The sequence below is a fragment of the Mus musculus genome, chromosome 16 (genome assembly GCF_000001635.26).
Source record: "Mus musculus strain C57BL/6J chromosome 16, GRCm38.p6 C57BL/6J".
NCBI lineage: Eukaryota > Metazoa > Chordata > Mammalia > Rodentia > Muridae > Mus > Mus musculus.
Window position 1 is genome coordinate 94,497,036 of NC_000082.6, and position 12,516 is coordinate 94,509,551.

Consider the following 12,516-nt stretch of genomic DNA (forward strand, 5'->3'; position numbering starts at 1 on the left):
ACTGTAATTCTTGGCTCGAGCAATATTGGGCTCAGCATGAGCTGTGGCTTGAGCAAGCCATTGTTTCTTGCATAGCTGTGAAGTAGGAAGACTAAAACTCCTGTCAGAAAGCTGCTAAGACTAAAGTGCGTTGATGTTCTGGAGGGTCTAATATACCGATATTTTCATTATACCTGAAGCAAGTCAGAACCAGTGTGTGGTTTAGCTTGGGCTTTCTATTCATTTAGACAGTCACTTCATTCCTAAAAGGATTGTTGGTCTAATTGGAGGATCTGGCAACTCTGAACCCTGGACACCCTAACCTCCAGCCAGTAAGCTGCTGTCCAAGTCAGCCAAAGGTCAGGTTTGCTGAATAACATGATGGCGCCTTGGGTCACGAAGAGGAAGCAGCCAGGCGTGGTGGCACACGCCTTTAATCCCAGTACTCGGGAGGCAGAGGCAGGCAGATTTCTGAGTTCAAGGCCAGCCTGGTCTACAGAGTGAGTTCCAAGACAGCCAGGACTACACAGAGAAACCCTGTCTCGAAAAACCAAAAAACTAAAACAAAACAGAAAAACAAACAAAAAGAAGAGGAAGGAAGGAGATGGCCAGCTTGAGGCCTGTAGCTGGACTGGCCATGACTGAATGAAGCCATAAAACATAGCAGGGCAGCTGGTGGCACTTCTGGTAATAATTACTGAGGAACACATTCATCACAATTCTGAAAGTTTACTAAAGATGTTATATAACAATATGCAGTCCAAACCATTAAAAAACTTGTTTAGCTTTCTTTATTCATTAAAAAAATTATGTAATCAAAGATGACTTTTCCTTAGACTCACTAGAAAGTACGGCCCACATTTTTTGGGTACTAGATTGTTTAAATATAACAAGGATAAGTATGACAAAGCAAAAGTACATTCTCTGGGAACTCACTGTCAGGTGACTCAGCTAAGTCTTCTCAGTTTCCCTGGTGAGGCCCCAGCAGCAGTGCCCCAGTTCCCTCAGCTGTTCAGAACAGTGGGAGTGCAGCCAGGAGGCTGCCAGTCGGGCCTGCTTTGCCTCGGCCTGCCCCCCAGAACCTGTGAAGGCAGGCCAGCTGGTGTACAGGGCGCTCATTAACTCTGGACCAACAGAACAACAGCGAGATTCAAAGGAAGCAAAGTATTGCAACATACCCTCCATACAGTATGAGTTACAGTGTGAGGCTAAAGCCATGTGACCCAGGGGGTCAGGGACAGGCCAAGGCCATTGCCCTTCCTCAGCACGGTGTCCTGTCACTCAGAACCTAGTACTTACCAGTAGTCCATGTGCATTCTTCCCCTTATGCAAGCACCTTGTCTCTCAATACATTCTGGGAATATGGCAGCATTAACTGTGTGCCAGTACCACACACACAAACACTCCAGCAACAGCCACTGTTCACCATTCTCCCTCTGTGAGAACCAGGACTATTTGTTGGTTTTTATTTCCAGTGCCCTAAAACATTTAGAGGCTTTAGTGAAACACTATCAAGATGTCAAGAAGGGAAAACTCCGTATTCCCAGATGAAGTCACTGTCACTCCTTGGAGGGGATTACAGACTCAATCAGAGAGCTTGCTGGTTGCTGACTCTTTGCTGTCAGGAGTCTGGGCAAGATAGAGGGGTGGGGGCTCTCTTCTGCCTCCATGATCTCACTAGGCAGCCCATCTTAATGTGCAGACACACTGCTTAATGAACCTAAGAAGAAACAGGCACATCTGGAGCCATTGGGAACGCTTTCTGTGATCTTGCAACACACAGGAGAAATCCTGTTGCATTCCAGACGTGAGGGCTGAGGTAAGGCACCTGCAGGGAACAAGCTTTGAGGCCATGAGAAGACATGAAGATGTATGCTGCTGATGTGATGCCTGTGAGCAGGTGGTCTGTGTGACGTCCCCATGTGAGCAGATGACTGGGTCAATGTCCACATGGCCATTCTGGCTCTCCCCTTCCTGCAGCTGGACTATGTCCGACAGAGCTTCAGCGGAAAGTTCTCAGTGATGAGGTGGTCAGCATGAAGGAGGACCACCACATTGACCTCAAACTCTGTAGGGAAGAGAGAGATGCTCACTCACACCGAGCACTGGAAACCAGAGTCCTAACAGTAAGCCAGTGTCCAGGTGCTGCTTGGGATTCTGTGCTTCTGACCCAGGCAGTGTCGCCCTGCACTCTCTGTAGAGCCAGTGAGGTCTCCATACCAGTGACTGCACTACTAACTTCTCTGTCTTATCACTAGAGCACTAAGTCAAAAGGAGCACCCCGGGACTACTCAACAGTACTTTCCACTTTCTAATGAGAATCCTAGAACCAGGTGATGGTGGCACACACATTTAATCCCAGCTCTCGGGAGGCAGAAACAGGCGGATCTCTGAGTCAAAGGCTAGCCTGCTCTATAGAGACTTCCAGGACAGCCAGGGCTACACAAAGAAACCCTGTCTCATAAAGTGAGACAGACAGACAGATAGACAGACAGAGAATTCTAATGAATTTTCAAATAGTTATAGCCTTTACTGTATTTTTGCCTTTCCTAAAATTCTTTATAGAGTACCAGGCTCTGAACTGTGCTACAGCCGGCAATTCCAAGTGAGACACATTCTTTAGCCATAGCATATAGTTTAAGCCAGGCTGAGTAGCCCACACCTATAATTCCAGCACCTGAGAAGCTGAGGCAGGAGGAAGGTATTGAGCCTACAGCCAGCCTGAACTACAATGGTCAGTTCCAATCTGGTCTAGGCTATAAAACAAGACCTTGGTGGGTTTGTTATTTAACAAGGGAAAACAGTAAACAGTTAGTTCATGGAAATTAGCTAAGGAGACATTTATTGAAACACTTGGTTTTTACATTCCTGTAGACAGAATTTCCTTTTTTTTTTCTTTCTTTATTTTGTTTTTTTTTCTTCTTCTTCTTTTAGATTCTATGGGTAAAGATCAAAACACAGGGGATATAGGTGAAGAGGAAAACACCCCAAAGAAAAATGAGCACTGTCCTTATTTTTGCCAGTATGGGCAAAGAGGTGCCTGTCACCACACTACAGAAACTCAGCTCTGAGTTTAGGGTACACACAGACCCATACAGATAGAGAAGTATTTCTCCAGGTTCGGTCACCATGGCACATAGAGGCTACCAGTGTGTAGCAGAGCTAGAGTTATAGTGTTATGTACATATAGTAGTTGCAGCTAGGGTTATAGTGACTCTGAAATTTGTACAAGTGTTTCAGAAAGCCTCTGAGGCCAGGCAGTGCATGGCAGGGTCAGGTTCCCTGCAGAGAGGCAGGTACTGTGTGAAGCTGCAGTTATACCTGGAGTTGGAATGGGAAAGCTCCAGAATGCTGGCGATGCAAGGAGCGAAACTTCTGCCAAGAAAAGCAGCAGGCAAGAAAGCTGATCAAAGACAGTGATTATGTTTACTGCATGCACTAGAACTGGATGGCTGGGACTTCCCAAAGCTACTGGAGCCCAGATGCTGGACATGGTGACGAAAAAATGAGGGCTCTGACCTGCTAGGTTTAGTATTGTGTTGGTTCGGTTTTTCAGGCTTTGGCCCTGTTGTTTCTCCCTTTCTGAATGGGAATGTTTACTCTATGCCTATGCTGAAAGTATGCTATATGTCTTTATAAAGGCTCACAGTTGGGTCTCTGAGAAACTCTAGTCTTTACACCAGTGTTAAACTTGTTAAGATCATGGGACTTTTTAAGTTGAAATGGATGCTATTGTTGTAAAACCATGATGTGTTTTGGTGTCAAACTGTCAGAGTGGACTTGTGGTTAACCTTATTCTCACCTTAACTAAATTTGGAATCTTGTAAGAGACATACCTGTAGGTATATCTTCAGGGGAATGAATTTCTAGAGATGTTTAACAGAGGAGAGAAGGCCTGCCTAGAATGTGGGTGGCACCATCCATGGGGAATAAAAAGAAAAATCAAGACAGCAAACCTGATAACAGCATTTCTCTGAAACCTGGTCTACCCAGATGTGAGCGAGCAGCCTCCTACAGTTATGGCTTTTCCACCACAATGGACATAGGTCCTGAAGTGTGACCCACAATAAGCCTGCCTTCCTTTAAGTTGTTTCCTGTTGGATATTTACTCACATACTACTTACCTGACAACTGTCAAGGCTTTTCCTATAGACTCACGGTATTTCTGCTTGGCTCACAGTTGACTCTGGATGGGGCCTTGCAGCAGGCTCTACTGCCTACACACACCTACTTACGCAGCTTCTTACCCTTTTTTGAGTCATCAAGAAGCTGAATGCTAAGCCAGGCGTGGTGGCGCACGCCTTTAATCCCAGCACTCAGGAGGCAGAGGCAGGCGGATTTCTGAGTTCGAGGCCAGCCTGGACTACAAAGTGAATTCCAGAACAGCCAGGGCTACACAGAGAAACCCTGTCTCGAAAAACCAAAAAAAAAAAAAAAAAGCTGCAGCCTGCGTGCAAGGCGCTTCTTCCCTGTGGCCCAGACCCTTCCTAGACTCCACAGGCCAGGCCTGGACTGCTTACCCACTTTGAAGTTGGTGGTCTCCAGTGTTGGACAGGTGAACAGTCTGGGGAAGACCATGTACAGGGGAACAGAAAGGTTTCTACAAATGTCCCCATCAGCGATTTGAATATTCTGAATCTCTGTGGCATCTCGTGCATAGCCTTCTGCACACCCTGGAGAAAGAGGAAACATCATGGGGTCAGGACACCATGACACCAAAGCAAACTGGTCACCAAACTGCCCAATACTGTGCCAACCAGGATCAACACATTCACCCACTTCTCCAATTTCTTCTTCAGGACTGGGAGTTACCTTCTCTTCTACTTTGCATGTTCTCAAACATCACCACACTGGTTTTACCATGCTTCCAAGATTTAAGGTGCTGGGGACCTAATTAGTATTTCAGTGATTATCTGCAAGTGGGAATTTTGGGGTGAGTAGGCCACAGGGGCCATCAGAATAGCTCTGTTATGATGTGATGTGCCCTGCCATGTTAAGAGTACAGGAAGGGGTGTTTTAGCGGCTGACAGTACAAGTGTAGATACCTAGATACTCTAGAAGTCTTACCACAGGTCTCCACCCGGACCAACTGAAGCTCTATGCTCCGGATAGCAGCATCCGAGTGTTCCACCACCAGCTCTCCTGTCAGGGGCTGCGTGATAGCGCAGTTAGTGGAGTTCAGATGTCCTCTAATGAAGAATTTGGGAAGTGAAGCTCTCTATGGAGAACAGAGACAAAGACATCAGAAACAGAAGGAAAGGGGGCTGTCACTTATTCCAGTTGCACTGGTACAAATAAGAACTGAAAACCAAGTTGAGTAATTGTTCTATAAACCATGGAAACTTCTTTCTAAAACAAGAAGGAATAATAGCCATTTCATCTTTCAGTGGCCACCAGACTGACTCATCAACCACCCTGTACACATATTAGGGACAAACGGACATCACAGCTCACTCCGAATCAGCTCCCAACCTACACTGGCTGACAAAGCTCTCTCAGGCCGAAAGACATGAAATGTAAAAAGCCTCAGGGTTAGAAGGGTGCTTAAGGACAGCCACCCCCTCAACCCCAGGTCACAAAAGAAGAAAAAGAAAAAGGCCGTTTTAAAGTGTTCCCAATTAAGCAAGTTTGAGATGCCAATTATTTTTATTTCAAGGATACCGAAAGAGCAGTTTTCTCAACGCCCGAAGAAAAGCTTTGGGACTATTTCTCTGCAGACAGGAAGTTGGCTCAGGGGAACTGGCCCTAGCACTGGAGGAAAATAGTTGGACAGTCACTTCAGGAGTCTTCATTTCTACTAGGTTGCACTATCCAGAAGAAACAATATAAGCCACAAATTTTAAAATCATTTAGAATTTGTAATTGCCTATGAGTATAATTTAAAAATTTCTGGTAACCACATTAAAACCTGTCTACAGTATATCTAAGACGTTATCAAGCAAGAATAACAGGGAGAAGAGTGCCTGCCTGGCACAGAGAGGAGCTCTCTCTGGCTTTGATTTCTAGCGTGATCAATCAGGCATGGTAGCACACAATACCATCTTACCACTCAAGAAGTGGAGGCAGGAAGATCAGAAGTTCAAAGTCACCTTCAACTAAATACCTGAAGGCCCATCTGGAATACATGAGACCGTCTCAAAGGCTGGTGGAGGATAGTTTTATTAATAAATCTACACCAAAGATCCTCAAATATACACCAAGAACCAATATTTGAAGAAGACAGAAGCAAGGGAAAGAGAACTCTGTACCACACATGGGCCACATCCATATAAGGAGGGACATGTGAGGCATGAGTAAGGGACCTGTGTCTGCAGCAAAAGAGGACCTGGAGGGACACAGGTCTGGAGAAAGCACTTTACAGGGGAATCTGCCCGGCCCTAGGACATGATGGCTACTTCTTTCCAGAACCTTCTGAAAAGGCTCCTTATGATAATGAATGACATCAGCTATGTCTGCAGTGCCCCAAATCTTCCAGACTTGCTTTCAACCCAATTATGAGCATGAACAAAATGCAGAATTGAATACAGAATCCAGGTTTTATCCAGAAAAGAGCTGTAGACAAACAACACTACTTGCTCTGACACAAAATCAATTACAAAAAAACCCCAAAACTGGAGAAGGTGTCTGGTAGTGGAGCAGAGTGAAGGCTGGCTACAGTGGTGGGCTAGGCCAAAATAACAAACTGCCTGATACAGAGGCCCATGGGAGCCAGTAAGAGCCAAGCATCCTTGGTTCTTATGCAGAGGAATCTGCTGGTGCTTCGCGACACTTATACCCTTACTGTCCACTGCCATGGTTCTGTCCACCACCATGTCCACTGTTGTTCTGCGTCTGAATGAGAGGCCAGGGAGAGGCTGCAAACTAAGTAAAGAGTGAGAGGCCAGGCCCTGTGCCAACCATGACACTAAGGGAAGTGAAGGGGCAGGCACTGGGTCAGCGGTAGTAAAGCTCAGGGCACACATGCAGTTGAGCACATTAGCCAGGTACAGAGGTGCAGAACTGCAGTCGGAGTTGATGGCTGAGCAATATGGCAAGACATCATCAGTGCATGCAAACAGATCATAAGCGTACGAGGGACTTTTGAAAAAAGTACTCACTATCTTTTGTTTTCTAAGTAATTAATGAGCTCATCATGAAATCAATTTGCAAATAGCCCTTGGATACAAACACCATCAGAAACCTCTATCCCTGACAATTCTCAACTGAAGAACAACTGGACAATAGTTGGTCACTGGGTCAAGTCATCAGGAAAGCTGCAACACACAAGTGTGATTGAGAGACAAATACCTCTTTGACGTTCTGCAAGGTTTCCGGAGTGATCGTGAAGTCAACAGGACTTGGGGTCAACTTCCCCTTCTGAGGCTGAAATGGAGGTAAAACCACAGTGAGCCTATCAATGGAGGTAGGACCATGGGTGGAACGGCTTTTCCCTCCCAACTGAAATGAACAGCAGCTGGAAGGACTTGGTGCTGAGTGCAGTGCTGGGGTCTGGTAGCCTCTGCCCAGCACTGATGGTGACAACATACTGAGTAGCTGGTCAGAACTGCTCATGAGCTGACACGGGTACTCTACCCCTGCCCTGCTCCTCGGAGATCCCTGAGAGGTTATGGAGCAGCCTTTTCAGCTTCCTGAAGGCCTCAGAGTGAGTTCCTGAGGTGGCTCTGGTGCTATCGCAGGCAGCTCTCCAGCCGAGGGTTCTTCCATGGTCCCTCACAAGTGCTCTAACTCAGTCCTAGAACTCCTTAGGCACAGCAGTCTGATGGGTAGAGAGATGGACTGGCCACTGCTGGGCTGAGAGTGGTGCTAACAGAAGGCAAGGGGCAAGGAGCAGCTGCCTCCCTCCGTGAGACTGCACCTAGTGAGGTCTGAGAGTGTACTGAGATGTATCACATAGTTGATTCTGTGTGATCATGTAGGCCTTGAAGGACTTGCTATGACCCTCCACAAGGGGCTGCAGCAGTGGTAGTCTGAAAAGGCACAAAGTGTGCAGATTAGACAGACACAGGCCTGAGCATCTAATGTGTTCACATGGAGCACTGAGTGCCAAGGAAGAGAGCAATTTCTCTATGGTGTGTTTGCCGCAGCAACTTTGAGGGCCAAGATGGATGTCTCCTTCGCAGAGATGGAACAACAGTTTGCTTAATGTTGTTGTGAAGTGGGGGTCCCTACAGTGAGGCTCAGCCTCTTAAGGTAGCATCACTGAGCTGTAGGGACAGTGCCCATGCTCGTGCTCACGTTGCTGGGTTCAGCAGGTGCCTCGTGTTTCCTGCCAGACCCCACGTACGGGCTTGGGAACAGGTGCTATCCCACACCCCACAAGAGAGCCCAGGGTCTCGAGGAGAGGCTTACGGCAGAGTGAACGATGAATTCACAGGTCTTGGTCAGGTCCTTGGCCAACAGGGACCGCCGCATGTCACAGCGCAGTGTGTACTAGAGGAGAAGCAGGAGACAAATGTCATCTCAGTAGGTTTTGTTCTTACCTAGACACAACATCTAAAGCTACAAGCAGTCAACATATTTTAAGGTCCCTTTGGCCAATGGGTGTGTTCCATGTAGTTGATATACACAAGAAAAATTAATGTGCAAAGTAAGGGCATTTCTAAACAAAACACACACAACTGTTTCCACAGCCAGGGCATGGAGAGGTTAGAACAAAAGCTAAAGGGCAGAAGAGAGTGGGACACAGGAAACACTGGCTTTACACTTGGCTTGTTTACCTTTAGGACTATGTGTGGCTTTTTTGAGCTTGTCACTGTGGAACTCCTGCTGTGAGGGACCCTGTCCTTCTGAGAAAGGCACTGTAGTGTAGCTGCTAAGCTCCCTTGGGTGTGGCACAGGAACTGTGGCCTCAAATCCCTGGCCATAAGCTGAGGATGCTTAGAAACCAACCCTAGTGCTAGACTTCAGAAAAAAATATTGGGCAGCTGGGGTATGGCTAAGTGGCACTTGTTAATATGTGCATCATCCTAGGTTCCATTCTCAGCATCATAAATAATACCCCAGGCCCTCATATAATTCCTTTTTAAGCAACTTACCTGTTTCTTCAATCATATAGGAAAGACTTAATTGTGTCAGAAATAATTTTCTTACCTAGGACTACATCATAGCTATGAATCTTGTAAGAAGCTATACTCTTAAGAGCCACCTTTCCACATGAAATAAGTTCCTATATATCTGAGATAGTACAGGAAGATAAAACATTTTTATAAGAATCACCTCTTGCCTGAAAGAACCTTAAAATTTATATATATATATATATATATATATATATATTCTCTAGTGAGACTGCAATCTGTTTTCTCCATACCAGACAAGCTCAGTGAGGTCGTGTGTGTGTGTGTGTGTGTGTGTGTGTGTATCTGTGTTGGGGTACTGCCCACCTCCTGGACATCATATGCAGTGAGGTAAGTCATCCTCTCTCTAGCTTACCTAGTCTGATCCTTTCCCTAGTCTGGCCTCTACCATCTACCTCTCTCAGTGACATTTAAGGGACTGAAGACAGAATTCTCTTTTACTGAGTCTTGGGTCTGCAAGATGGAAGCTGCACTTGCCCAGTGACAGCCAGCTTTGCTCTAATAAGGGAGATAACTTCCTGAGGACAAAGCCAGTGTACAGGAAAGCCAAGCTCAAATATTCTGGGGCCCTGGTCTCCAATCTGGCTAAGCCTGGCCTAGAATTCCTGGTTCTGGGATACAGGACCTTGTCAATCTGAGTTTACTCTACAGTTTATGAAAGAAAGGACTATACAAAGCTTGAGACTAATAATCTGTAAATGAATAGATCATGGGATCTGCTGGGAAAACAGCAGGTGAAACAAGGAGACTAAAATTCCTGTTATGTTCTAGAGGGAGTCAAATTCTCTCTCATCTACAATGTCAACTAACTTACAATCAAGCTGGAGAGATAGCTTAGTGGTCAAAAGCACTTGCTGTTCTTGGAAAGGAACCTGGGCTTGATTCCCAGTACCACATGGTGGGTTAAAACCATCTCTATTTAACTCCAGTTCCAGGGAATATGACACCCTCTTCTGGCCCCCATGGGCACTCCATGCACATGGTGCAGACACATATGCAGGCAAACAAAAACATTTTTAAAAGAGTTGTTACTGGCACTTGCCTGTAACTCCAGCACTTGGGAGGCAGATGCAAGTGGAGCTCTGTGAGTTCAAGGCCAGCCTGGCCTACGTAGTGAGTTCCAGGACAGCCAAGGCTGTACAAGGCTACTGTAAGGATAGTCATCAACTCATGTTCATCACAGAGGACACTGTGTGACAGGCCTGTGCCTAGCTCTTCATGTGATTCTCTTACTAATCTTCTAGCAACAAAGTCAGGCAGGCTGCTGGGGGTGGGGCACAGAGGTGGGATGTAAACTGACAAAACCTACACCAAGTTCTTATACTGTATGCTGGTTGGACAGTAACTAGAGCCCATCTCTGCCTGCGGGGAAACCCTGGGTCTTCTTACTTTGTAACTAACTTTCCTAGGCCCCATGCAATGATCTATGTGGGGTGAGCTCAGGACGAGGTCAGAGGGCATCAGGAGGCCAGAAGGTACAAGGTTGGATTTTTTGTTTAAGGTTTAAAATTATGTGTTGGTAGTGTGTGTGTCTGTGTGGATATGTGTATATGAAGGAAACTCACAGAGGCCAGAGGAATGGAGCAAGAGTTATAGGTAGTTGTGAGTTGCTCACTATGAGTACTAGCAGCTGAACTCTGGCCTCTGCAAGAGCAGTAAGTGCTTTTAACCACTGAATCATCTCTGCAAAACACACACACACACACACACACACACACACACACACACACACAGTATTTTTAACGGTAGAAAGGGTGAAGAGAATTTTTAAAAATTAACTTTGAATATGCAATATTAGCAGATATGGTGATACTGATATTCATCTGTGCTATAGTATAAAATCTTGCCAGTTTGGCTACAAGAGCAGAACTCAGTAAGAAATAACAAGCAAGCTAAGCTTTTGCAAGTCAGAAATTTAATGCAGGTTACATTTTAAATTCCTTATTTTGTCTCATGATTTTTTACACTATGCTATTACAATATTACCTCAATTATAAAAGAAAAAGTTCATTGTGTCTATATAATTTGAGAATGTATTAGGGTTTAACAACAAAGCTTCTATTCTGAGTAATGCACCGATATTCATTCATGTGCTCTTCAGAGAAGGCATGGCCAGAAATGGGTACCATAAACGACACCTTGGGAATCCCTATGCTGAGATGAGACATGGGATCACAGAAAATCATGGATGACATTTGCTTACTGACAAGCATGGAGACTAGGAAAAGACCTGTCAAACAAAGGGGGCAAGGATGGATAAAATAGAGCAAAAAGCCATAATCCTAGTTTTTATTACGTATATTTGCACAAGAGAAAATAAAACATTTGCATATGAGCTAGAAATTATTTGAGGATTTATGTTAATTTTGATAAAGACGGTTATCTATGGTGCTGTATGATAGAACTCTGGGTTTGTGGGAATGGACACTAAAGAAGTAAGACAAGTAAGTGCACACAGGCTCTGCAGCTAACTTTGAAATGACTCAGAAAGTAAACACAGACGACAAAGAACGGCAAGGCTGGGGATGTAGCTCAGTGACAGAGCCCATGTCTCACATGTGTCCAGCTGGGTTTCCACCCCAGCTCTGCAAGGGAAGAGACTAACCAATGGTGAATGGTGATGAGCCCACATAAACCTGAGGCTCAGCGAAGAGGAAACTGCATCTTTACAAAATGCTGAGCTGTCTGGGCCTGCATACAGACCCATGCTGTGGCTGAGGTCAACCCTGAAGTGGTAAAATCTGATGACCAAGGAAAAGGTTGGGCGAGGGGATCATTAACCCCTCTAGAGAATTAGCCACGCACTAATACTTTCGTGACTAGGAGTTCCAGCACATACACAGTCTACGCAATCACGGCACACACTCTGCATCTGTACTCTTAGCAGCATCTGGAAAAGGATGAGACTTTGAACTTAACTGGAAATCAATAAAATGAATCAGTTTCATCATTTCAGTGACAATAAACAAAAGAGACTATGACCAGGAAATCTATCTTATCCCAATAAGCTTGCTGTGTGTGTGCGTGCGTGCGTGTGTGTGTGTGTGTGTGTGTGTGTGTGTGTGTGTGTGTGTGTAGGATAGCATAATGTGTAGTGTGTGTGTGTGTGTGTGTGTGTGTGTGTGTGTGTGTGTGTGTGTAGGATAGCATAATGTGTACCATAGTGCACATGTAGAAGTCAGAGGAAAACGTAGGGAGTAAGTTCTTCCTTCCATGCAAGTTGTAGAGACAGAACTCAGGCCTAGCATGAAGCATCCATTCCATTACACACACACACACACACACACACACACACACACACAGGGCCACAGAAACCTGAAGATGCCCCCCAGAGCTAGAGTTCCAGGTAGCTGTGAGCAGCCCCATGTGGATGCCAGGAACCAAACTTGGGTCTCTTCAAGAGCTGCACGGAGTCTTCACTGTTGAGCGCTCTCTAACGAAACTTTTGTAATATTTTTTTTTC

The 12,516-nt window shown here is 45.5% G+C and overlaps 1 protein-coding gene and 1 long non-coding RNA gene across 4 annotated transcripts in view; one reads left to right on the top strand and one right to left on the bottom strand.

Moving 5' to 3' along the window:
• Nucleotides 1-12,516, top strand: part of Gm31323 — a 46,498-nt gene that overhangs the window by 20,201 nt on the left and 13,781 nt on the right. The window lies entirely within an intron of this gene.
• Nucleotides 689-12,516, bottom strand: part of Vps26c (VPS26 endosomal protein sorting factor C) — a 28,906-nt gene continuing 17,078 nt past the window's right edge. Inside the window, exons 4-8 of the mRNA NM_007834.3 lie at nucleotides 8,329-8,409; nucleotides 7,267-7,341; nucleotides 5,047-5,197; nucleotides 4,500-4,652; nucleotides 689-2,047 (exon numbers count right to left, since the gene is read on the bottom strand). Coding sequence (NP_031860.1) covers nucleotides 1,965-2,047; nucleotides 4,500-4,652; nucleotides 5,047-5,197; nucleotides 7,267-7,341; nucleotides 8,329-8,409 — 543 coding nt within the window. The 3' untranslated portion in view covers nucleotides 689-1,964. The remainder of the gene's footprint in view (nucleotides 2,048-4,499; nucleotides 4,653-5,046; nucleotides 5,198-7,266; nucleotides 7,342-8,328; nucleotides 8,410-12,516) is intronic.